The 26688-nt window shown below is 42.2% G+C and overlaps 1 protein-coding gene across 3 annotated transcripts; it reads left to right on the top strand.

Moving 5' to 3' along the window:
* The first annotated feature begins 8231 nt into the window (after positions 1-8231).
* robo4 (roundabout, axon guidance receptor, homolog 4) lies at positions 8232-26688 on the top strand. 3 transcript variants are annotated; one of them, XM_080781268.1, is made up of 19 exons: positions 8232-8559; positions 10026-10349; positions 11717-11874; positions 12242-12362; positions 12863-13001; positions 13578-13705; positions 14103-14218; positions 14443-14674; positions 15598-15719; positions 16167-16341; positions 16519-16716; positions 16864-16906; positions 17820-17935; positions 18058-18390; positions 18916-19011; positions 20389-20554; positions 21840-22070; positions 22932-23281; positions 24657-26688. In XM_080781268.1, the coding sequence occupies exons 1-19, from the start codon at positions 8499-8501 to the stop codon at positions 24839-24841; spliced, it is 3294 nt and encodes a 1097-aa protein (XP_080637394.1). In that variant the 5' UTR covers positions 8232-8498; the 3' UTR covers positions 24842-26688. The 3 variants fall into 3 exon arrangements, with proteins under 3 accessions (XP_080637394.1, XP_080637395.1, XP_080637396.1); XM_080781269.1 differs by lacking the exon at positions 21840-22070; XM_080781270.1 differs by lacking the exon at positions 24657-26688 and having other exon boundaries at positions 21840-22075; positions 22932-22942.

The following is a 26688-nucleotide window of genomic DNA, read 5'->3' as shown; positions in this document are numbered from 1 at the left end:
ATTTTCACAGAATGTTCGTTTGCTAGAATAGGGATGCTAGTGTTCAAGTGGTTAGAGACTCGATTATAAATAGTTGCCCCTTCCACCTCAATTTTGAAAGTGTGAAGCCCAAGGAGACGTGGAGTGGAATTCCAACCAGGATGATGAAAGCGAATCTAATGAATCAAAACCAATCCTATTAGTTCCAGCCCACATCTCCATACAGCGGCCCTTGTTGTGCACAACAATCCACCACAGGATTTCACACAAGCTGGGGAACCGGGGGGCTTCAGAAGGATGAGATAGAGGATATGAAACCTTTCAACCTGGAGGGCCGTGTTGTCTGTAATTGACCACATGATTACCACAATGTGACTACCTCTGCAGAAAGTGTATCTAAGAAACAATTGTCTTCATACATTTTCATCCCCATTTTGGGCATGCCATTAAATAAAGGATATATTCTTTGAATAAATATTCAAAAGATTGACAAAAAAATGTCCCAAACTTTTAAAACATAAAAAAACTGATCCACAATGCTTCGGGTTGCGTTAATTGCTAAATCAAACTTGCTTATGTTTACTAACATACTTTGCTGTCAATGATATTATGCTTGAACTATGAAATCTGTAAGAACTGATACAAGCCCAGAGGTTGAGTTCTAGAACAATCTGGTTATATAACCCAGTCTGTGTGTCTATTCCTCACTTTCTTACTAGTTTATTCCTCCCTCATTTTAATTTTTGCCGGTAAACTCCTTCTCTTGGTAGTGGGAAAATGGGCAGAACAAAGCATGTGGGGGTTTGAGGATCATTTAGAACTCAGAGCCTAAGTCTTTGTGGAGCAGCCAGCTGGACATATAAAGAGATGGGGGCGGGTGATACGGAGAAAGAGAGAAAGATGCGAGGGCAGAAAGCTCAGGGTGCTTGGTTTGGAAGCAGCAAAGAAGGGGATGGGCTGTGCTCCTCTCTAGTAGATCCCGTATTGAGATCAACTCAAGCAGAACGCTTGCCTTGCCTTTCACACCCTCATCAGTCTCTCCCCGTTTGCGATATGAGCCACCCCCCACCCAGCTTTTGCATCGAGATCCCCCTGCTCCCCTCCCCAAAAATGTGCTGCTTGAAAATAGCTGGTTATTCGTTTGCTGTCAGGGAATGTGACAAATGTACAAGAACACCGATATTGCTTGATCCTCTATCCATGGGGGTAAAGACTTAATTAATTCTGAAACCTACTGAGTGTGTGAATTTGACATGGTCTTATGAGCCAACAAAGTGGAAGTCTAGCAAACATGGAGATGCCATCATCCTGGGTTTCTTGGCTGGGTGTCTGACTAGGGCTTGAAAAATCGTATATGGTTGAAGGAGGAGAAAACGAGCTGGGAACTAGTTGCCTCAGTGACAAATTATGTATTTTTAGAGCCAACTGAGGTGGATTTCTCAGTGGGTGGATGGCTCTAGTCCATCACTCCCCGTTGTGAGAAGCCAGAGGGTGCCGTCACTGAACCACACACTAGGAGGACAATATCGCAGTCCCTATGCCCTGGTGTTGTCTCTCGTTTTTACCTTTCTCTTAGGAGGGAATTACCCTAAAGCTGCTTTCCTTTGGGGGAAGCTGAAGTTTAGAGGTCAGAATGCTTCCCAGTGGCTCTTTTTGCTGCTTGGACATGACGCCCTGTTGTGTGCCAAAGCATTGCCCTATGGGGGTCCCATTTCTACAGTGTTGAAAAAGTGATTGGACATTTGTAAGATCTTGAAAGGCAATGGCTACACTGCTCAAAAGGGAGGCCCACAATGGTAGAACAGGGGTGGTCATTGCGGTCCACAGAGCATGTTCAGTAGTGTATGCAGTTAGGTTGCTGTGTCTAAGGTGAAGTACAGGTAGGCCTACACATTTTTTACAACAGAGTGGAAGAAGAAGAATGTAAGAATGTATTCAAATGGAAATAATGACGTATCAGGCAATAAATTACTTATTGTTTAGGTTTAACTTTTTTCCTTCTTCCTTTTTGAGGGGTTGAAATGAAAACTGGCCAAGGCAAGACTCCAATTACCTCATGTTATGTCTTTTTGAGGGGCGCTAGCCCCTCCTAAATACAGGTTTAATGTTTGTCTTTAGTAAACGCCATTGACAATGACGGGAAAATTTACGTCATAATGTGCCTCATTAATACGTCACATTGTCTATTCATTGTTAATGGCGTTTAATGTTTGTGTTGGCAACGTTTGTTTTACATCACCATTACATCACCTAATCAACATGAGTTAGACTTTAATATATTAGCGCCCCTCACTTCACACATTGTTTAAATAAGTATAGGATAGGAGATAACAATAATGCTGATGTAATGAAATAATAATAAATATAGCTGCTAGCAGCGATAAGACGGGCCAAACAATAAGAAAAATCCCACCTGTGTGATCTGAGTGGTGCAGGCTGCTCAACAACACCACTGGCCGGCTGCAGTTAGTGCTCAGTGTGAATGGCCCTTTTAGGCTGCTCAACAGTGCCACTTTAGGTCACCCAGCGGTATTGCAGCTGTTCGTACCCCAAACATACATACAGACCGACAGACTTGCTTGTTCAAAGTGCCTGTTATCGCTGCTTGCAGCTATACACCGATATACTGTATATATTCTTTTTAACACATTTTCACATACATACATTTCAACTGGCATTTCAGATAATGTTCCATAGATTGTGTGTAGAACGTTTCACACAAACTGCTCAAAATGGCTTCCAAACTCTGAGGGCGGAGCTTATACTGGTCAAAGTGACAGATGTGTTCCGCATGAGTCAAGGCACATGTGTAAACAAGGTCCATGGCTTTTGGCCAAACGAGGCATGAGTATGGCTGTTCAAAGTTTTCATTTTCAAACGATTGCTAATTGCTCCTTTGGCCAATCGGAGTAAGACAGGTTGTGGAATGGTTGTGGGCTTGGCATAACCATATTTCCAAGTTTAGCTAAAACCTACTGCACGGTTAAGCAAGAACTGCAATTTTTGGCGGAAGAAAAAAAACAGACTAATACAATAAGGGAACATAGGCCCTTCGGACTTGGCCCCTTAATAAACATTGTGCATAAGACGGTAAAGAACCATTAACAAGTTTTCTTCAAACTGTGAGTGGCAAGTGAAAATTATGTATGAGCTCCATACTGTGCAGAAAAGCAGCTACAAATTTCTTGCACTATTGACTGGTGGGGGGCTTAGGGGGGCTTGAGATGTCTCACTAAGGAAAACGGTGAATGAGGGAAAAGAAGCCTTTGTACTCGTTTCCCTTTTAGCTCTTCAGAAGAAATGACATTACTGTGGTCTGTGGCCAGATAATTTGCACATGATGAGCCCTGACAATTGAAAATTGTCACCATGCAGCACAAGTGAGCAATCTCCTCTTTTGGCAATGCTCCAACGTTTCTTTCATTTAGATTTAATTTGGCACCTATACTTCCTGCCAACCAAGCAGGAATGTTTCTTAACAAAAACTTTGCCTCTCTAAGAAGTTATGATAAGGGGGTCAAAATAGTTTGAACACAGTTTTGAACTCCCTTGTAAATGTAATTTTACTGCCCATTTTATAACCTCAATTAACTGCTGTGAGCATGCACCCTAAAGTCCAAGAGCATGTCACACAGTTTATACTTTACAGAGTTGCCCTCAAATAATCACTGTGTGAGGTTTGGTGATTTTGTACCGAGCAGAAACTGCTGTCGTGCTGCATTAGACCAGTCGAACGGCAGACATTTGATTGATGAAGCGGATCCAGTTTGAGTAAAACAGGCTTTTCTGTGTCACCTCCCCTCGTTCCAACCTCCTCTTCCTCCTCCCCCAGGCTAGGCCTTGTATTCTTCCCCCACACCCCCTGCTCTATGCAGAACGAATGCCACAGATGTTGTTGGACAAGACAGTACCCCTTGGACCCCTTCCCCACACTCCTTGCGCAGCATGGGGTCTGAAACTTGTTTTTTAATCATCCCCCCCACCCCCCCTTTCCCTCCTTAAGAAAAAAGAAATAGGCAGAGAGGAGGGTGGCACAGTGAGTGAAGCCAACTTAAAGAGGGAGGGAAGAGGCGCACAAAAGCATGTTTACGAAATACAACGGCGGAAAAACAATCTCTAAGCATCAAATTGTGGGCCAGGGTCTTGTCTGGGAAATGAAGGTATCGTGGAGCTGCCCAATAGGAGGTCTCGAATCTCAAGAGGTTATGGATGGTGCACAAGCGCCTGGCATCCATGCATAGGCTTTATTTCTATCCAGGAAGTGCACATTGGACCTGTGAAGATGTGGGTTGGTGCATGGCTGTTCTGGGCATCCTGGTTCTACACCTGGGCAGCAGGATCACATCGTTGCCAGTGTGAATACATTTGTCCGTCAGAGTCAGGACTGGACCAGAGGTCAAAGACCCCGGTCAGGGAGCGTGTTCGTCATGGTTTGGAACACCAGCACACGCGTCATAAGAGCAGGCCACACCGAAGAAAAGGTAAACTCTGCCTTCATGCAACTTCACCTCACATTGCTCTGATTTGAAAAGACAGATACATGTTGCAGAAGAGTTCGTTAAATTAATGTCAATGTAGTTTGATGTTTTTGATAGATTGTGATGTACTGCTATTGACTTCAGAAACACTGGACAGATCAGTTACTAACATGTTTATCACTTGACAAAACTTAACTTGACTTAAATTTAACATTGGACCGCAGAGAAAACCCTCACCACAAGAAATGCATTCATCAAACTTGTATAAATGGAAAATCACTTTTTCTTCTGGTCTTCTTTTAGTTGTAATTGAATCTCTTTCTTTTTAAAATCATATACATAAATGTTTTGTTTATACATTTTAATAAGCCATTTCTTTTAAAAATAAAGTTCTTGGTTATTTTGGTGACACCATCATCTGCATCCAAGTTCAAATATGCAAAGTGTTGGCCACGATTATGAACTTCAACATACCGGTAATATGGGTGAAAAATAAAGTAAATATTTCAATAAAATATTTTTGCTTAAAAAAACTCAAATGCATTTTGATATTATAATAATTTAATTGTTTAATGTGGCAGATATTTCAAAATGCAGAGACTGCAGTGCTTTTCAAGCAGTCAAGTAACACTAAAGAATTGACTCTTTAAGTCAGTATTTTACACATTCCTTACTACAGCGGACAGATTCATTATTTCTTTGCCCCATTATTTCATCCCTCCCTCCTGCCCATTCCAATAGTACTTGTGACCTTTGACTATAGAGCATGAAAGAGGTTCATTCCCTGGGCACATCTCAGCCCACCATCATTCCCATGGGTTGTGTTGAGCAGACTCATCCCTCATACTCTCTAAAGTCTAAAGCCTTTGTTGCTCACTGAAAGCTGGCCGATGCAGAGGCCATCTAGCCCAACTTGTTGGATCAATATAAGCATCCATCATTTGGCCCCGGCCCTTTCTGGGCCTCACAATGACCAGTTGACGGAACAATACTTTATTTATGTGTGCCTTTGCGACGAATGAACTAGTGGTAGTTCACTTTTCTCTAGCCTGCCCCTGCTTTGCTATGGCTCTTGGATGATTGACTATTAGCTTCTGCAGTGTTCTTTTTCCACACCTCACAGTTACGGTCGAGCTCAAACCTATTGTTTGAGCCACAGTATACGATGTGAGTATACTCTAAACAAAGGTGACTGTAATGAATGGCAGCATATATTATTCATTCTGAATAATATATGCCAAAACATAATGAAGTCAATTACATTGGGAACTATTTTGCCATTTTCCTTATAAAAAATGCCACAGCCCACAACCTACCCCAAATAATGTGTAGTGAAGTAAGTTTTTTTTAATAATCTACTTATACGTGCATATATGTAATATAGACTTGCTATGGTGAGCAAAGTCCAGTCATAGATTGAACTACAGTACAGTATGACATGTAGCATCTGTGTAGACTCCTTAGATGTTGAGAAAGATGTAGCATTTCCTTCAATTGTTTTAATGTTTGAGAGTCTGAATTTCCTGTCTCCTTGGAGTCCTTGCAAGTGTCGACAGAACTGCAGCCACAAATTGACATTGGATTGTCAACACCTTGAAAAATGGAATGGGTACTTAAGTTTACACAACCTAAACTGTTAGTAGTATGACAACTATTCAGAGCTTGTAGATCAGCTTTTTTGTGTGTGCCATTTCTGACAATGTTTGCCTATATTAAATGACATACAAAAAATGTTTGATTGAAGTGGTTAAGTAAAATTACCAGTACGGCAATGAAACAATACTTGGACATCTGGGCACCTTGATTGGCTATTTTTTCCGAAATGTTAAAAAATAGAATATTTGAAAAATGGTCTCATATAAAGTAAAGTATACATGATTAGAACATGCTTAAACATTTGACAATTTAGGTCTAATATTTCTACAATTGCTACAAATTGGCACAACATCTATATCCAGTCATTTGGGGCATAAACAAGAAGTTGAAGGATAATGAAGTTGAGTTGAAGTCTGATACTTCGTGCATGTTCACATCATGTATAGGCCTACTTTATATTCCTTAACCATTTTTCAAATATTTATTTTTTTAGCATTTGAGAAAAAAAAGAGACAATTTCACATCAAGGTCACCAGGTTTCCAAGCCAAGGTGCCCAGTTCTGCCCACATATCCTGTATCCGTTTGAACTAGCTATAGTTTAGTCCAGTGACTGCCAACTATAGGGGCCAGGTCCCTCCAAATAATCACCAGATACATCTGAAGGGTCGTGAGAAGATTAACACCCTAGTCTATTCAACCCGAGTTGCCACTGTACCCGGACTGCTTTTCCCCCGCCTACATCAAATCTCAGTCTCACCAACAGAAATCATATTATCAATTGTCAAATCTTCACCTGAAAAGCAACTATAGTAACTAAAGCTTTTATAGCAGAGAAGAAAGTATGCCATTGCCTATGTATTTTCCTTTGAAGAGGAGAGGATGAAAAGGCATAAAATGGAAATAGCCTACTAAAATCACAAAGGTATCTCATAATTATTATACTATACTTTCCATCAGTCTTAAAATAATCTTTTGAATATTTGGCTTTTTCATTTGCAGGCTACCTAGAAGTAGGCTACACAGTGGGATAATTTAAAATAATTCAAAAGCATTGAGTTATGAGATGAGGAAATATGTGGATTTAGTTATAGCCTTGTTTTGAAGTCAGATTGTTGAAATGACACTTTTTGCAAGGGTGGCCTTGTCACTGGATAAAGACAGTTTCACAAAGGTCTTCAAAATTTGAGCTTTTTGGTGCAGTAATTTATGAATTAAAATAAGCCTTAACTAGTGTATTCCTATAGTAGGCATAAGCATTGTTATAATGGAATGTTGTTCAGTAACATGCTGCAGCCTGCATGCATGTCTGGTCTCTCCAGCTCTTCAGTAAACAGAACATAATTTACAAGTTACATGTCTGTCGGGATACCACTTTCATCCAATCAGGAGAGAGAACACACGGGATAAACAAAAAGTGGAAGTGAGGAAACAAATACACCAAACAGCGAACACAGCGTTCGGAAATGCGCACCGGGAGCGCACTCGCCTATAGTTTGCATTGCACATGCGTTCAGTGCGCTACCTCTAGTCTCTCCCGAGTCCCGATTGGATTGATTGATTGAAGTATAGGCTATTTAATAACAGATTGTAGAATTAGGCTACAGTACATTTCAAGCACTACTCAATACAAAACTGTTAACTGTGTGGACGACAGCTTTACAATAGCTATAGGGTCCACCATGTTCAATTCATCATAACATTTAGAGACGTATACACTTCTACACACACACACACACACACACACACACACACACACACACACACACACACTTCTATAAACTTCTAAGTTCCAGCCAAAAACAGGAAATCATTAGAGGATCGAGGTAAAAGGGGGAAGAAAACATTAAGGATAACATATAAGTAATCCACCTGAGCATGTATATTTGTATTATTTTCTGTTAGTAGCCTAAGTTATAAACCCAACCCAATCTAAACCAGCTGGAGAGAGGGATGGAGAGCCTGGGACTGAGCACTACTGATTTGAACAGTGAACAAACACTATAATGATTAGGCATACGATCAAAGAAAGTTTTCGTTTCAACCAAAGAATATCCTCCACCTTCCAGAATTAAGCTCAGCTGCTTGACTGTCCAACGACAAACTAACTTCACACATTGACTGTCTGCAGACTGCAGCCAAACCTGCGCAGCATCCTCAGACTCAGAGGTGCAGCTGTTGGTCACAACCGTCACATCACAAATACACACAAACTGAGCTGGCGCTAGACTGACGTCTGTTCCGTACGTTTAGACAGCCTGGAATTCATTACACTTACAGCCGGGTCGGAATTTACAATTAAGTGGCTCTCTGGTGTATTAGCAGATAGTTGAGACCGTTTGAATTTGGCATGGTAGGCTACAGTATCATCTATTGCGTAAATGCGCCGCGCGTTACCGACGCTGCAACCATAACTGTTCTTATGCACAAATTATAGCCTACTTAAAATGACCAGAAGCGTTTTTATTAGAATGGTGGCGTTATGGGGGATCATTGGAAGCCCAGAAGGTACGTGTACTTGTATTCATTTGTTTGTGTATCACTACTTTTACAAAACATATGTCCATCTCTTTTCAGCCTCGATAGCGCATGGCTCTCCTCTCCTCATATGGTTGTTGTTGGGGTTTTTTTAGGCTACTTGAAAACATATTTGGAGCAAGACTTGGGGCAACTTATGCTCGGTTGCTTTGACATTGACACAATTATGTTAAAGTGCATAGTTGAGGCATGCCTGTTAAAGTCTTACGACTTGATTAGATTGGGTTGTTCACTTGCCCTACTTGAAAAGGCTATACCTGTCCTGCCGTGTGTCTTATTGTGTTTACTGTTTATTAACTACCACAAATCTCAGCCTGTCACTTTCGGATAGTTCAGCTCATTTTGCAAGTAGATATTGGGATGGGGAAGCAGGTCCCAGAAAATGATAATTAGTCAAATTGTGAATCTCACAATGTCTCGGTTGCATATATAGTTTGTTAATGAGTGTTTCACTGAACTGAACATTAAAAATGTCACAGTTGACTGTGTAGTGATTGTAAATCAGGATGCTGTCAACAGCCCTGTCCTAATAATGGCAGACCAAGAGGTCATTGAATGATGACTTCAAAAAAGAAAGAAAAAAGAGCATCACAACCATTATTCTATTTTGATTTTCACTTCTGGGCCACACATTCAGTTTACAGTTTACACAGATGATGACTGCATCAATTAAGCATTTTAGGGATTCATTTAAAGTATAGGCTGCAGTCACATTTCTGAAATGAAAACATAAAATGGTATTCTTTTCTTTGCATGTTTATTAGTTACTGACTAATGAGACTGTCCCCAAGAGTGAGGACACATAAAAAAGTAAACAAGTGTGGTAAATGTTGTGTCCTTAATCTCTCATAATGACAGCCTAAAAGTCACTTTTAGTGGAATTCCTGTATAAATGTGATCTTTTGTTCTGTTCCGGATACGGTGTTGATGAGGGAGTTCCACTGGCTTTTGTTGTGGATGACTGAGCTCAAGTTTCCTGTCCTGTGCAGGAAGTTGATCTCAGTCCCCCCCGTTTCCTTGAATGTGGTCATCTATTCAAACAATAGCATTCCAACACTGTTGGTTGCAAATAGACGTTGTTTGTTGGGGTAGCAGCACTGAATACTGTTTGTTGCCATTCTGAAAACCTACTTTAATGAAAGCATGGATGGTGCTACCTACTTCTAGGGGGCTGCTGTTTGGGTGTGGTGCTTCCCCACATAAATAAAGAGTTAACTACAGCCTTTTACTTGAAAACAAAACCACATGGTTCCAGATGCAGCCTAACGGCCGTTGGTTTTGATGGAGACTGACGTTCACTTGCTTTGGCTCCATTCCTAACCTTATTATGCAGCATAAGCATGCACGCCTGTACAGCCACCTCTCCCGTTATCAAACATCCGTACTAGATACATGTTAAACTATATAACCAATACCATATCCCTTCCCTTCTTTAGGTTCTAGGGTACATGCAGAGGATGTTCCACCGCGCATTATACACCATCCCTCTGATGTGGTGGTGAAAGTAGGCTATCCTGCCACACTGTCCTGCCGGGCAGAGGGAAATCCTGAGCCCACCATTGAATGGCTGCGCAATGGCCAATCCGTGAACATGGACGTCCAATCGCCGTCGACAGCAATCGTTTTATCAGAAGGAAGCATTTTCTTCCTGAGTGTGGACGGAGGAAGGAGGGGCCAGTCAAACGAAGGCGTGTATACATGTGTGGCGAGGAACAGTGCGGGCAAAGCCACCAGTCGCAACGCTTCATTGTATATTGCAGGTAAGACTTGTGCAACTGGCTGAGGGATTATTGTGTATTGGATATAAGGAATTAAGGATTGAGATGAGCTGGAGAGAAAAGAAAAACCCAGGATAGATACAGCTCTATCACTTCAGAGAGAAGATGAGAGCAATGTGGGACACACACGTATTTATGGTGAAAGAGTCAGAGGTCCAATGTCAATTGTTTGAGAGGAGGGAGTCAAACAATGCTGGTGGTTGACCTCTGACCCTCAGTGTTTACTTATTGGAATCCCCTTGAGGTGCTGCACATGCTGCTACTCTTTCTTGGGTCCATGCAGCTTCAATGGATAAGACTAGCGTGGAAACACACCTTTCCTAAGACTGCAACACAAAAAAGATAAAGAAAAAGAAAATGCCCCATGCTAAATGCTGTTCCCAGGATTTAGATGGAACGCCATGCAGTATCAAATAGTTTATGTACGCATTAAAGAGTCATCTGCAATCAATGTGATAAAAGGCTTTAAAAAAGCCTTTGAAACTTGTAATAAAAGTCAATGTGCGTTCACTACTGTACTACATTCCATGTGTTGAACAGCAGTACATAGCACAGGGTTTGACACCAACAGGTTGCCCGACTGCCCGTGGCAAGTACTGTAAATAAAATATTCAGGCAAGCTGAGTTTGCTTTCAGGTTGCCCGACAGGCATGTGCATTCCATCTTCTTCATGAAATATTGTAGGCTATTTATGAAGAACAATGCTACATTCATTCTACATTCAACCCCTGGCATCTAATTTACAGATGGTAAAGATACCTTTGATTGCATGGCTAACATGGACTGGTCTGTTGGTTTGTTGGACAAGTTTGATTAATTGCTGCTTTTTTGTAATCCATCAATTACAAAAGGGGGCCCCAATACAAAAATGAGACAATTTGATGAGGTTCGGCTGCCCCTCGTCCATTATCTGAATAGTGGTAGCACCTAATGAACAGGATACCATTGGTGTGGTCAACTGTCTATCATCATCATTTCAAGTCTTGGTTTTTGTCATAAAAGAATGTACATTGTACAAATTGTATAACGTTTTATAATCTGTTCTTAATAAAACTGCGGAGCGTATACAGTATCTCCACCAGGCTTAAACAGGGCTGTGGAATAGTTGTGGGTTGCAGCTGCCAGGAAGCGAGGAAGCTTGGGGGTGGAGGGTATATGGTTCAACTTTCCACATTTGTGCTGCTCCTTGTTTAGGAGGTGCACTCTATAGAGGCCCCACATCAGATTCCAATGTGGGGTTTATAGAATATATGGCATTGTTTTGTAAGAAATACAATATTAATAAAATAACAATATTGCCAATGCTACAACTAAATTGTGTGACCAACCGTTCTTCTACCCCAATAAAGTGCTACGGGACGAATTCAAGGTTCAACCCAGTGATGTGGTGGTTGCGGAGGGAGAGGTAGCCGTCATGAACTGTGCCCCCCCAGTGGGACACCCTGAACCTAATGTCACCTGGAGGAAGGATGGACGTCCCATCAACAGCACTGATCACCACTACACCGTAAGACCCTCGGCCTGCCCTGAACTTATATCCTATTGTGTCACCTGTGTGTATATATACTATACTTCTTCCTACTCCGTTTTGGATGTGTAAAGAAAAGTCATAGTACTTTCTTTGTGATTATTATTATTATTTGTTTTAAATTGCACTTATTTAAATTCTTTGACTTTGTCGAATTTTAACATGTTCGTAATAAAGCTTTTCATTCGTTCTATCATTCATTCATTCATACTACATACAGTAAAACTAATCAATTATTAGTTTTTTCCGTTTCTACACTGAGTTTTAAGCTCAATACAGTATATGCACAATCGCCCAACATTGTGCTTGCCAAAAAGCACATTGTATATCCCATCCTGTTTTCCAGGAGCTGAGTGGAAAGCTGATCATAGCCCCTGCAGAGAGAAACAACTCAGGGGAATATGTCTGTGTGGCTACCAATACTGGAGGAGTGAGAGAGAGCAGGGCTGCTCGGTTGTCTGTGCTGGGTGAGGATGAGAGCACTGTGTGTTTTTGTTTTATCCATGTACAGATCCATCTACAGTATGTTCTCCGCTGTTTTGTACTGGGGAGGGGAGGAGGGGGCAGATCTAGAAGCTCACGTTGTGAGGTGTTGTATATCAGCTATTTTCTTTTGTCTCTTACATTATTTGACAATATGGCCAATGTTTGACTATTTGTATAGTTTGTTAATTACTTTTGATGTCATATCCTCTCTTTTATTCTTTTTTAGAGGTATTAAAAAGGTCTAAGGTCCTTGTCACTGTTACAATCATCATGTGGGTGATCCACAGGTTGAGAACCTACAATAAATCCTTTTGTGTCAGGCTTACCGTCCTAAACAATGGTCATAATAAGCAATCGCAAAGCCAGTATACCTTCAACATGTCAATAATACTACAAACATTCGACAAGCATAAAGTGGTATAGCAACAATTAATACCGACCCACCAGTACAGAACTAAATTCTTGCAACCTCCTTCTCTAGCCAAGCCTGTATTGATGCTGAAACCAATGAACATGTCAGTGCGGACTGGGGAGTCGGCCCAATTCCACTGCCAAGCCAAAGGGGACCCGCCACCTGCTGTGGTTTGGAGCAGAGCGCAGGGACCATTGCCCAATGGCAGGTACTACAAACCATAACCAAATTCAATTTTATAAATGTATATAGTGCACTGCTAACCCCCAGCACTCCTCCCCCAGCAAGTATTTGGTTACAGTGGCAAGGAAAAACCCCAAGTAGAACAAGGTAGTGGGAGCGGCCATCTGCCATGAGAGTTCAGTTCAGTTCAACTTCAAACTCAACTATATCCAGTAGTGAAATACTACATGTGCTTACTTTTTATTCATGTAACAAGGACTGGTAGAAGCATTAGTGGTAAGAAGAGCATACGAGCAGAGTGCTAGAAATGCCACTCAGTTCTATCGCAACAATGTCTGAACTACAATAAAGATGGCGACACATCTAGCGTCCAATCAAAAAGAACGGTCAAATCTGCTTCCAATAACTTTATTGACTTTGTCAACAAAAGGGTCTACATTTCTCAATGGAATAGTAGGGAGACCACCTCCAACCACTGCAGATGTGTTAGTTATATTGCATTGGACCCAGATTGTAACTTTAGTATATCTTAGCGGGGATGGTGAAAATGTTCTGGCGTCATTATTTCTTTTATCATTGGTTCATTTATCTATTTGTGCAGGTATCTGGTGAACCCAGACCAGAGTCTCCAAATCCACTATGTGACAGCCCAAGATGCTGGGATGTACACATGCACTGCTGTTAATGACGTGGGTGTAGTCACTGCCAGTGCACAGCTACTGGTTGAAGGTAAGCACTGCTGTTAATGACTTGGATGCAGTCACTGGAAGTTAAGCTAAGGTTGCCACTTGCCAGAGTCAGATACAACCATAACACTGCCCAGGATGCACATTGGTGGACAAAATGACCCTGAATAGTGTGTGATGTGAGCCGTTTAAATAATATAGTAATGTTGGCCACCTGTTCTGGCTCCTCATTCATTCAAAACTATAATACTATTTACGCAATAAATAGGGCCTTACAAAATATGGAAAGCTTGGAGTGAAGCATCCACTTCACAAAACTAAAAGGTTTACCCCCAAATTTGAAAATGTAAGAATAGAAAATACAATCGGCCAGGGTGACAATTTATGATGTTCAATTAGGTTATTTGCCGTTTCTAAAACTAAGTGTATTGTGTTATCAGAGGCAGCCAACACCAAACTGAAAGATCTTCACAGAGAGCTGTCTGCCCTGCGGGTGGAACTGGAAAATGTCACCATCATGGCCCCTGCATCGAACATGTCCCAAGTACAGTGGAAGGTAATGTGGGACAGTGCTTACTGTGCATCTTTAGTATAGTTTGGCTTCTACGTGATCGCACAAAGATGTTAATTCCTCCCGTCTTTGTAACTTGTCAGAGTATTTTGTTAATTTCTAAATTTGACAAAATAAATGTAAAAGCAGCTTTTGCACAAAGTGCGTGCTTATCACAGCCGTCGTGCAATTATTCTGACAGTAATCATGTGCTCTTTCTCGCTACACAGCTGCAGTCCCTCCCGGCCGAGCCCCACTACCTCGATGGCTTTGAGGTCCTCTACCGCTCTCTGCTGCCTGCCAGCTCTGACTGGGCAGCAAAGAGAGTGACGCTGCCTTATTATCAGGCCCAGGTTGGCCCCTTGAAGAGAGGCTACAAGTATGAGTTCAAAGTCCGTCCCTACGGCAGCAGCCTGTACGGCAGGGAGAGCAACACGAGACACCTGAGAGTGCCTGAGACAGGTGAGAAATGTTTCAGTGTTGGCCCCTCACTTCACACGGGTGTGATCTTTTTACTTAAGAAAAAGTATTAATACTGCAATGTAGAAAATACATTTAGTAGATCGGCTAATTTTGTAGTAAAAGTACAAAGGTTTTGTTTTCAAAATGTACCAAAAGTAGAAAGTAACCATTGATCCTGGTCTCTAAAACTGCCTCCCCCTGGCCAACCGGGGCGCCTGATGGAGGGGAAAGGAACTGGTCAGACGTACGTCCGGCCGGGGAAATCCCCCTCTGTAAGGTGAAAAGAAGCAGCTTGGACTCCTCATGCATAGACGCATGAGGTCAGTCCGCTGCCCCCCCCCCCCCCCCCCCCCCAGGTTAGCAGAGGTGTAGTGCCCAGTATTATATTAGATAATTGACACTGGGTGAAAAAAATGCCATTGACAATGAATGATCAGGTTTGAGTGTGGTGAGGACGCAAATTCTGATTGGCCAGAATGAGATTAGAGGATAAAGACAGAAATTGTGATTGGTCGGAATGAGACTAAGTATGATGACGTATGATGATAAGAGCGCCCCTCAGTCACTTCACATGGGTGTTGATTTAAAAAATGCATCACGAAGCATTGTAAATGGCCAAAATGTATATATAGCTGAAGTGGTTCACTGTAAGTTTTGTAATCATAATCAAAATATACAAAGTAACAAGAAACTAAAGTTATCAAATAATTGTATTGGAGTAAAAGTACAATATTTGCCTCTTAGATGTAGTGGAGTAGAAGTAAAAGTATTGGAAATTGGAAATACTCAAGTAAACTACAAATACCTTAAAATTGTACTTAATTAAATGCACTTTCCACCACTGCAAACATCCGTATTGCTTCACACTTTGCATCCCAAGATGATACTGTATGTGTTGTGTGACCCTTGCCATGTTCCCATAGTGCCCAGTGCATCACCGCGGGAGGTCTCTATAACGATAAACCCTGAGCAAAATAACACAGTCCATCTGAGCTGGGAGCCTCCACCTCATGACGCTCACAACGGTATCATACAGGGTTACCAGGTACAGAGCCACACCGACAGTACACAAATGTTCTTTCCACAACGAGTCAGTCTAGTTTTAGTCACTTTAGTCATCTGAAATGTTTGTGTTTTAGATATTTAGTTTGACTAAATATCATAAGATTTGAATAGACTACATTTACAGTTGTTTTCTTCCTGACAAAAATCTATGTTGGTGGGCCTTGATGGCTTCATAATGCCTGATTTTAGACTTGGTTGTATGTTGAAAATAGCCGATCTACAAGTTCACAATGCATAGCTTGTACATCTGCTTGTTTCAGAACGACCAAGTGCGACCAAACATAAACTTGATCTCTTCTCCACTAGTCCCTCCCTAACATTTTAGTCGAGTTTGTATTTGTTGACGCGAGCATACATATAATCCTTCCTCCTTGAATTCAATTTGATTAACATATATGTTTGCCGGTCTGTCTGTCTGCCTGTCCAGGTGTGGTGCATGGAGTCAGTGGGTCAGCAGCAGTACCACAACTGGACAGTGGATAGTGGCCGACACAGTCTGGACATTGTCGCCCTGACCCCAGGAAAACAGTACTGGGTCACTGTGGCGGCTGCCAACGGAGCAGGGACAGGGGCAAAGAGTGAACCCCGTGGCTTCATCATAGGTTAGGATTATAAAATAGTAGCCAATTCATCATAAAATATTTAAACCCAGCCGGCTGTGTTGGACCTGTGCTCTTTAAATATCTCAACAGAAAAGCACGGAGACCACATCAAGCAACTGTAGATATGCGATAGTTATACATTTCTTCATATATAACACCTACCTCCTTGGCTCTCAGATCCTGTGAAAGGTGGCTCCGCTCAGTCAGACAGCCGTGGTGGAGAGTCCCCGGTCCTGGCCTTGCTCAGAGATCCAGTGTTCATTGGCAGTGTTGCCGCCCCCATGTGTTGCGTCCTGATGGCCGCAGCTGTCTGCTTCTTCCGACGGCACGGGAGGCCAAGGCACCTGGGAACAGGCAGCAGGAGGAAACCTAAAGGTACAAACGGAGGAGGCAGCTTACCTTTAACTCTGCACTGAAAAGTGTTCATTTTGTGTATGTATACACAAAATATACATTACTTAAAATATACATTAAGTACAACCTAGAGTTAAATTTACATTATCTCTGTGCTTGTCTTCTCAGGTTTACACAAACTGGCCAGTGACGACCTCATCATAAAACACAGGTAAACAAGCACAGCACAGGGAGTGGTACAGCAATAAGAAAGACATTGGTTAAACTGGCCTCATGTTTTTCAAATTAAATTCAAATGTCACTGCCAAAATGATTTAATGTAAACAAAATGTCTCTTTATTTTCCATTTGGGAGTTCAACTTCAGAGTAGTTTTAGTCTTAAAAGCCTTTATATACCAATATTATTTTTGTATACATCTACCAGAGCACTGGAAAGATGGCAACGAGACTAAAATGTATCTCTTTTTGTGTGACCTTTAAAGCACCGTACTTTGATGCATTACTACATCATTGTTGTATAGTCATTCAACAAAAAGCTAAAGGACCAGAAATATAACTCACTAATTGATTTTTTCCTTTTTCCCCCTCCTATGAACACAATGTAATGCAACTGTAGTTACAGCCGAATCTTAGATTGCCCTCACTCCTGGTTTGTTTGATTTATCAATTATCTGTGATACCTGAAACATTTCCTCCTTTAGCTTGGTGGACCAGGTGAGAACAATGTCATTCAAATTGCATTGTTAAGCCTGAAACATACTCCACACAAGAACGTCAATGTGGATTGACAAGCTACACAAGACTGATTTCACATGTTGCATTCTGGATTGTTTCACCAGAAAATCATAATGTGGCACGAGTATTGATGTTTTCTATACTGGCAGGCAACTACAGAATGAAGCTGTCATTGGATTTGTGTCCTCTTCTACGCTTTCAGAATAATAGCAGGTTATAGGAATATAAGCCTATGTTGGTTTATTACCTAGACCGTTGAGTACAGTATTGTGTGGAGTATGTTTCAGGCTTTACAATGAAGACATCCTTCAGTTTAAAGTGTCACAGGATGCTGTGACCACACATCTTTATATTTGACTTCAAGCAACATAGCCTGCTATTCCCCACAGGATGGCAGCACCAGACTCCCCATGGATGTCTGGAGCATGGAGACCAGCCTATTCCAATGAGAAGTACCAGGGCCTGTGGGTCCAAACTCAGCAAAGTCCAAGCACCAGAAGTGCCAGTGAGTGTCGTTTAAAATGTATAACTGTATGATTGTGTATGTGTATATCTATATATAATTATGTACACACACACACACACACACACACACACACAACCACACCCCTTCTTTCCATCTCACAGGTCTGCCTGTCACAGCCAAGAAGGACCCCAGCTGTGCTGACTCAACTGTCCCCATCGTGCCTGACAGCTGTGGCGTCTACGGTACCTTCTACGTGGACCTGACAGCGAACGGTCTCAAGACCTTTAACAGCCCTGGCCGGCGCCCAAAGATGCCCCACAACGTGGTTCCCCAGCAACAGCATGGCACTGAAACCATCCGCATATCTTCCCAACCCGTTTCCCAAACCCCTGCCTCTGGCTGCCACGAGGCACTGCCCTGGAAACAGGCTCTTCGCTCCCAGCCCAAGATGGGCATACTAAGAGAATCGTGGGAGAAGAACCAAAACAAGCAAGGTGAATAACTACAGATGGAAGCCTATGCCAAGGGGTGCACTAATGTCTTTTCTCTCTCCATATCTACGAGTTGCTGTTAGTTTTGTTACTGCTTTAGCAACTCTTAAGTAAATGGCCGGTAGCTTAGTGATGAGAGAAACTCTAAAAGGCTGACTTGAAGCATTGCGTTACATGTTCATTAAATGTGAACACATAAGATAGTATTTAACCCTGTTTTTGAGTGATTTTATACTTTAACAGTTTGCAGAAAAAGCACAGGAAAGTACAGTATAATACAAGGTCTGCTAAGAGGAAAAACCCAAGAAATCCTATGGCTTGTTTCCAGTGGGGTCCTTCATATTCAATTAATCTCTGATTAATTGAATATGAATTGAAACTCAGTGTGGTGAGTATTTCAAGAAAGGCAAATCAGGCCTTTAATGGCATTAATACTAGAACTAGAATGGAAACTAGAACGGTATTCCTATATAAATGCAATCCATTTACCATTTAGGATAACACTCACAACTCTTCTCTCTCCCCTAGAATTGCATGCAGTCAACAGCGTGCCTTTGGTGCAAACCAGGAACCACACATACGTGTCTAATGCCTACAAACAGAGACTCGGTCATCTGCCACCAGGTCCGTTCACCTACAGTTCTGTCAGTGCACTCTACTCACCTACTTAGTACTGATCCACTGTGTGCATGAATGTGTTGGCGTGTGAGAGTCCAGGGTAAAGTGTTTGTCTTTGTCTTTAATTCAGGGTTGATTGCAGGTGTGGTAGTCTCAAACACATGAGAATTAGGGTGGAAAGATTCTTCTTTGTGGGGTCTTATGGCATACAAATGGTTGCATTACCACCCCCTTCTGTTAATCGCAGTATCTTTACTTAGTCTATCCAATAAATCAGTTTATTTTATTCTAAACACTGTGCCTCTCCCCGCATTATCCTCTGCTGCACATTTTAAGGAAGACAGAGACTAAGAAAGTAATATTCTCCCTTTTATTTTTCCATGCTCAATTAAAGTGCTCAAAGTGTGACATGTTTCTAGGGCTCTAGGCCAAAGCAGTTGCTCATGATCAAGGTCATCAAGGAATCTAATCAAGTTAATCACCATGGAAATTACAGGGGAAACTACTTTATATATAACCCAATGACATAGAAGGTAATAAGGTATAGCATTATTTTGTGGTTGGATGTACAGTATATAGCATTATACTGTACATCCAACAACAAAATAAATGGAAAAGCTGTGTGTGAGAGAGGTAAACAATTCATGTTAGATGGTAACTAGCATAACATTTTAGGAAGTGCACACTGCATGACTGGTTGCAGTTGTTGGCTTTTTGGTTTTCATTATTAACTATTTAGGAAATCTTATCTTACTACTCTAATCTAGCCTATATCAAAAGTGACTGTTACAAAAAGCTGGTGCCAGTAGCTCTACAAAACAATAGTAATCGGACAATCAGTCAGCCAGAAGCTGCCCTGAAACTCTTCATTTTAACATGCCAAAGGCTGCCCTGAAACTCTTAATTTTAACATGCCAAGAGAGAAGGAACAAAACAAAACACTAAAGACAAAAGGGTGTAGGTCAAGAACATGGTGACAGCGTTCAGACCACACACCCACCATCTCCATGGACAGTGTCTAGCGTTCAGACCACACACCCACCATCTCCATGGACAGTGTCTAGCGTTCAGACCACACACCCACCATCTCCATGGACAGTGTCTAGTGTTCAGACCACACACCCACCATCTCCATGGACAGTGTCTAGTGTTCAGACCACACACCCACCATCTCCATGGACAGTGTCTAGCATTCAGACCACACACCCACCATCTCCATGGACAGTGTCTAGCATTCAGACCACACACCCACCATCTCCATGGACAGTGTCTAGCATTCAGACCACACACCCACCATCTCCATGGACGGTGGTATAGTTAGGTATAGTATATTTTATATGGGTATTAACATTGTGCACCGGGTGTCTGTGGTGGCCCCTGCAGGTGGACGCTCAGAGTGTGCTAAACTGGCAGGCTCTCCCCGGAGTACCCGGAGTCCCCGCATCCTCCATTACTCCACTTCGCTCCACTATGTCGACATGCTGCCCACCCCACCGCCCATACCCATAGACGACACCACGGACACGCACAGCCTCACCTCCGAGGAAGGGTGAGACATGTGCAGATTAATACACCTACAGCTCACAATTATGGAGGGTGGATTTACTGGGTTATACAGTATGCGCACAGCCGCACACACAGTGCACACTCACACAACTCCTTTTTCCGTCTTAACTGTCCATTGTTCACGTTGTCCTGTATCCTGGCTTTTGCCAGACACATAATGTGGATTCACGTTCTGTGTCTGGCAAAAGCCAGGCTAGTTTACCTTGCACCTTTAAAACATCAGAATGCTGTTGACTGATCCATCTGGCACAGTCTATATGAAATTGAGCCACCTGTTTCCTTCAAGAAGGGAACATCAAAATGCTCATTTTGCTTCATTCAATAAAATCAAAACACGTTCCGAGGTCGAGTCTCAAGGCCAAGGATTCACGCAGGAGGCTTTCCCACATAGCTTGTACATTCCCGTCCAGGTCGGGACTCGGGAGATGAACTGCTAGCTCTGCTTGTGCGGGGAGGCAAAGGTTGTAGTATGTGAGGAAAAGAGATAACACTAACAGGAAAGTGGACCCGGCTCCCTCAGATCCAAAAAAATACAGAATCAGATAAAAAAACAGGAACACACGATCGAGGCAGCCTTGACTTGTACAACTAGAAGGCGAAGGTTAGGTAGCTGGTAGTCTCTCGAGACAGACTGTTGACTTTTCAAAGGAAAAGAGGGCACCGTTTTTCCTTTATTTTTTGACGATGGGTTGGCTAGCTGGTAAATCCTGTTGGATAATATATGTCATAAAAAACTACATTCATTCCCCAAAGAAGGCTGTTACCTGCCGAAACGTTGGTTTCATTCATCTTCTTTTGTGGCTTTCGCCTATATTTTATGGAGGGACAGACAGTAGGCTGACAGGAAATGGGGAGAGAGATGGGGGGAAGACATGCAGTGAAGGCCGTCGGGATCGGGAGTTGAGCCAGCGGCACACTGCCAGACTGGATTACCAGCCAAGGTGCCTGGACCACTGAGCCATGGCCCAGGCCGTTTTCATTCAGCTTTGTCCAGAATAGAATATTGGCACTTGGGCTACCAGTGTGTGTGCGGCCACTTGATTGTCCTGTTGCTGGATACGAGTACATTTCTCGTTCTAATGGTATTTTGAGTATATTCTTATTCTGGTTGTAGTTAATTTAGCTTATTCAATGTATTCATCTTCACTATAGGTCACAGACAACTGAGACAAGAGTCATTGACACTTCTTCTGGTGAAGAACCACATACTATTTTGAATAATTGAGATAAAGTCATAATGTTCTCCAAATCTCCTGCATCCCACTCAGCTCCAGCCGGTCTACCAAGCTAACAGTGGACGTGGGGTCTGTTCGCTCGGCGTGTCCTGCATCAGGCCACCGTAGCCCCCCTGACACCCCCAGCACCATCGGTTGTCCCTCCTACAGCCACTTCTCCACCGCCTCTTACCGCATGTCATTGGACCGGGAGCAAGGGGCATCGATGACATCACAGGAAGTTTCCCAGTACCTCGAGCTCAGCCCCAAGAATGAGAGGCGTGGGTAAGGTCAACACAGAGGCTAGACTGGAATCTGAGATTTTCTTACTAACCGATTGGTTTTCAAACCTTTCCTGCCCAAAGCACATTAATGGGACAGTCTAAATCTCAAGGCTGTATTCATTCATTCATTCATTCATGCCCAAAATAGAGATGTCAGGTTGAAAGTGGTTACATTCATAATTGTTCCCTTTTTTAGGATTTTATATAGGCCTACAATTTACAATTCAGGCATTTAGCAGACGCTCTTAATAATACAGAGCGACCTACAGTAAGCAAGGACAACACAAGGTATCGAAGGTAATGCATCAAATTACAGCGGAAGATTGGGGCTGAGGGCAGATTCACACTATGGTCCCGGGTGCGCACTCGGGACCACTTGGCAGATGTTGTGGTAGAGTGAATGCTGCGTAGTGCGTACTGTTCCCCGGAGCGGATCGCCCAACCATTCCGGGGCCACATGGAGGTAGTCTCGGAACGATTGTAGTGTACTCAGATACGGATCGATGCAATGTCAAAGCATTGAATACAGTTGAATGAAGTGTACTCGGGTGCGGAAGAATCAAGGCTAATGTGAATCATGGCCAGTGGTGACCAGGCAATCATATCCGGGAACAGTATGAATCAAACTGACTCACTGTGAATCTGCCCTGATGTTCGAATTGCAATGGGGAGTTCATATCATTTCCGTACGATTTAGTAAAACATAAAAAACTAAAAACTAAACATGCAGAAATAATGTGCGATTGTCACAAAATCTCACGGCACAAGTACAGTATGTATGACAAACTGTCTGGGAACCACTGCAATATAGCTCATGTAAACAAGCACACGTTGTCCATCCTGTCACACTCTGTCCCCTCAGTGCCCTGAAACAGCAGCCTCCCTCCACGTCGTGTCCCTTCTCCCCCACTATGGGATACATCTGCGGTCCCCACCCCTCAGATCAGCTGGAGGATGACACTGCCGGCGCCGACGAACAGGAGGCCGCTCCGCCCGTGTCGCGCCGGGCCCGCATCCAGAGCACGCCTTCTTCCTGCTACAGCGAATGGGAGGGCTCGCTGTGGAACAGCTGGGGTTCAGTCATGGAGGGCGACATGGCCAGCGCACGCACCAGCCTCATTAGCTCGGCCGACGGCTCCTACATGAACGATGCCAATTTCGCCCGCGTCCTGGCTGTGGCGGCAGAGTCCATGAGTGGAGCCTCCCTCTCAGGTAAAGACTTGTTTTTGTTTGTTTGAAAATTATGTATTATGGGGCGGGCGGTGCAGGGGTCCCGAAACATGGCCAAAGCATTTCCGGGGGTCCCCAACCCAAAAAATGTGTGAACCAGTCTTACACCACTCGTTCCCAAACACTGGGTTTTCAGTTTTTGGTTCTTACACTTTTGGTTTCAATTATTACAAAAATACATCAGACGGACTGACAGCCATATATGGTGGCATGACGTGTCACGAGGCGTGACTGACGGATCGACAGACTGACAGATTTTCATAGTAATCAGCGACCTAGTACGGTGAAATAATATAAAAGTAAATACTGGCCAAAAACATTCCAAAAATAGTTAACAAAACACTTGATGGCTAAACTCAGGAAAAACAACAAACCACAACTTAAAGAAAATGAGCAGGCTATGCCATTTCATTTCCTTTCCTTTCATTTCATTTCATTTCCGGGCTTACCTGGTGTTGTCACCTGCAAGTCCCAAGCCAAACTGAACTTCCATCACCTTTAGCATGCCTGCCTTTTAAACAGGTGGGGCAAACCATCCCAGTAATCAGTAATGCATAACGCAATTAACTCACCCCTGTCTAACTAAGGCCCATGAGTAAACTTTCACCATTACTATTACTTTAAATGATTTACAAACACTCAACTATATTTCAGAGGCCCAATTCTTTTACAGATTATTAATTAAAATATAACGTTAAAACACCCCTCCTCATCTACAATACTTGGCACCCTCCTATCTAGAGAGGAGGGCCAGCACTGATGAGGTGAGCTGACCAACAAATACCGTAATTCAATTTCAGTGTCAACAAACATATTTAAAACTCTTTCAATCATTCTGTTAAATTACTTAAAATTGTAATTTGTACAATATATGAAACATGAAACAAATTGAACAGTCACTTCCAATCGAGCTGGTGTTGTCATGATGGCTGTGTGCATCAGTGCGTCATAATAAAGTGTATTACTGTGTCTCATCATCATAGGAAAAACAAGACAAACTAAAAAAAGTGTCCGTTGGTCAGTGCAAGAAAGCGTGAGAAACCAGATCATGCTTTGATTACCAAGCAAGGATCGAGGCATTGTGTCCCATTTTATAGCCTTTGGTATGACCCGTACAGGAAATTGAACCCTGACCTCCCAATCTCAAGGTGGACACGCAAACCACAAGGCCACCGAGCTGGTCAGCCACGGGAAGTGAGCTTGTAGATATAGCTACAGTATACTGTAGGAAGGCTATTTGGGAAGAAAAGGAGGGGAAGTATAAAGTTATGAGGGACACCTGTTAATTATGTATACAGGGTTAAATGTGCAGTTATATCAGTTGAATTAATTTAATTAAATTTTCCCTCTGTTGTAGACTTTTCTCCACCGGCATCGCCCCTCAGTGCCCTGTATCCTCCATTCCGTGGAGAAGGTGAGTCAGTCGGGGAACTGGACCCCATGCCAGCGTGGGACTGGAACATGGCCTGGGTTGAGGATATGGAGGCCCAGTACAGAGCCCATTACCACGGAACACGCAATACCACACCCTTTGACACCTAGGAACCAAGGCAGGACAGGGTCAACGACATGAGGAGACTGGAACAACCGTGACATTGTGAGAGTTGACCATCGTATGACAGTGTCCAGCACCGAAAATGGCAGATATACAATCGCAGCATGTTCTGAGCTTGTAGTTCTGCCATTGTCAGCACGGGAAACAGCTATATAAATGAGTCATTAGTGATTTATGGCTTAAAGACTGGTGGCCTTTTTCCACAAATGTGTCCCCGGGGTGCAGACATAACAGCTGTATTTACTACATTTGAGATACAACTGGAACCGGATCCTCAGTGTTTCTGTGACACCTGCTCTGCAGATATGAAATCTGCTGTTGTTCTACATTAGCTGCAATAAGACTTAAGCCAGTATTTACCTCAGAGCAGCACTACCACCTGCTATTTAACATCCTTCAGGCGACTTTCACTGTGTCTGTTCTCTGTGCAATGTGATGTCTTCTCTCTTCTCTTATTGGAGAAGAGAATAATGACAGTTCCTGTGAGAGGTGGCTGTAAAGGCAGAGGAACTCATGGCTGTGAGAAGTCATTTGGGGAGAAAAGTGTTTTCTTAAGGAAATACTATAGTAGCCACTAGCCTCTATGAGTACACATGAGCATCAGCTTGAAACACACAATATGCTGAATATTTTACATGGGCTGCTGTCCTACCAAATAGAGAATTTTATCATGCAAATGTGTATATTTTATTGATCATTCAGTCAGTGTAAATATGCCACATAATGAAACATTATTTAAAGAATCTTACAACACATTCTTTTTGTTTAGTATTTCTACAGTCTATATTATTGTATTGCTTTGTCTGCATGTTTGTATATTATATACTGTTTTTTTATGTTTGATAAACGTACCAGTAAATATTAGGCAAATCTAACTTTAAAGGCAGGGCAACAGATAATTTTAAATTCTGGATATTCAAATGTGCAAAGAAATAAACTTACTTAAGTTCTAATATGGAATTCTAATAAATAAATATGATTTACGTGTTACTTAAAGGGGTGTGAACAGTTCAATCTGCAGCACCCCCAGTTGAGTGATGTTGTGTGATGTCAGGAGTGGAAGAAGTCATATAACACTGGTAAAACTTAATTCCCTGAACAAATGGATATAATTAATATACATTTCATTTAACCTTTTACAATACTATAAAGACTTCCACAGCATTGCAATATATCTGGATTTGAATGCTATATATTTACCATTTGTATTCATGCTAATATTAAGCTACAATAATGTGTGCAGCTTCCTCCACTGGGGATGTCATCACTGCGATTCCATTCTGCTAGCTGTAGTGTCACATTTTCAAAGATTCTCATTTAATATATCAAACATCTGTTGCCCTACCTTCAAAAATGTGTAGCAACATTTGATTTGATAATGTGTTGTGGTGGTGTCTCAACCAACTAATTGAAAGCTTGAATAACTTGAATTTTAGTCAGACTAAAAAAACAACAAACTTCGAATGTATTCATTTATTTCTTTGCTGGGTCTGTATGTTAGACCTGGTAGGCCTCATGGACTTTTTTTTTTAAACTGAGGAATAAGTAGGCTATAGTTTTATATTAAAAAGTCATGCAGTTTTCCCTAGGCTTTACAATTTTGTATGACTTAATGTGTGTGATAGTTTTAAAAGCTCTGACTTCATTGCAATCCAATGTAACACGTTTCATGGTTTGTAATACAGTAGGTTTCAATTTCAGCATGACATCAGTTGAGTACCACATGTCCTTCTGAGCTGAAGAATTATTATTCCCTGCCATATTAGGCTACATATTGCATGTGACTATTTGAAGTGACAGTTTCTACCACAGTGGCCTTGTTTAATAAAGATCT

This window comes from Protomyctophum bolini, assembly GCF_963924005.1.
Source record: "Protomyctophum bolini genome assembly, chromosome: 13".
Classification (NCBI taxonomy): Eukaryota; Metazoa; Chordata; class Actinopteri; order Myctophiformes; family Myctophidae; genus Protomyctophum; species Protomyctophum bolini.
Note: the sequence above shows the minus strand (reverse complement) of the source record. Positions and strands in the feature narration are given on the sequence as shown.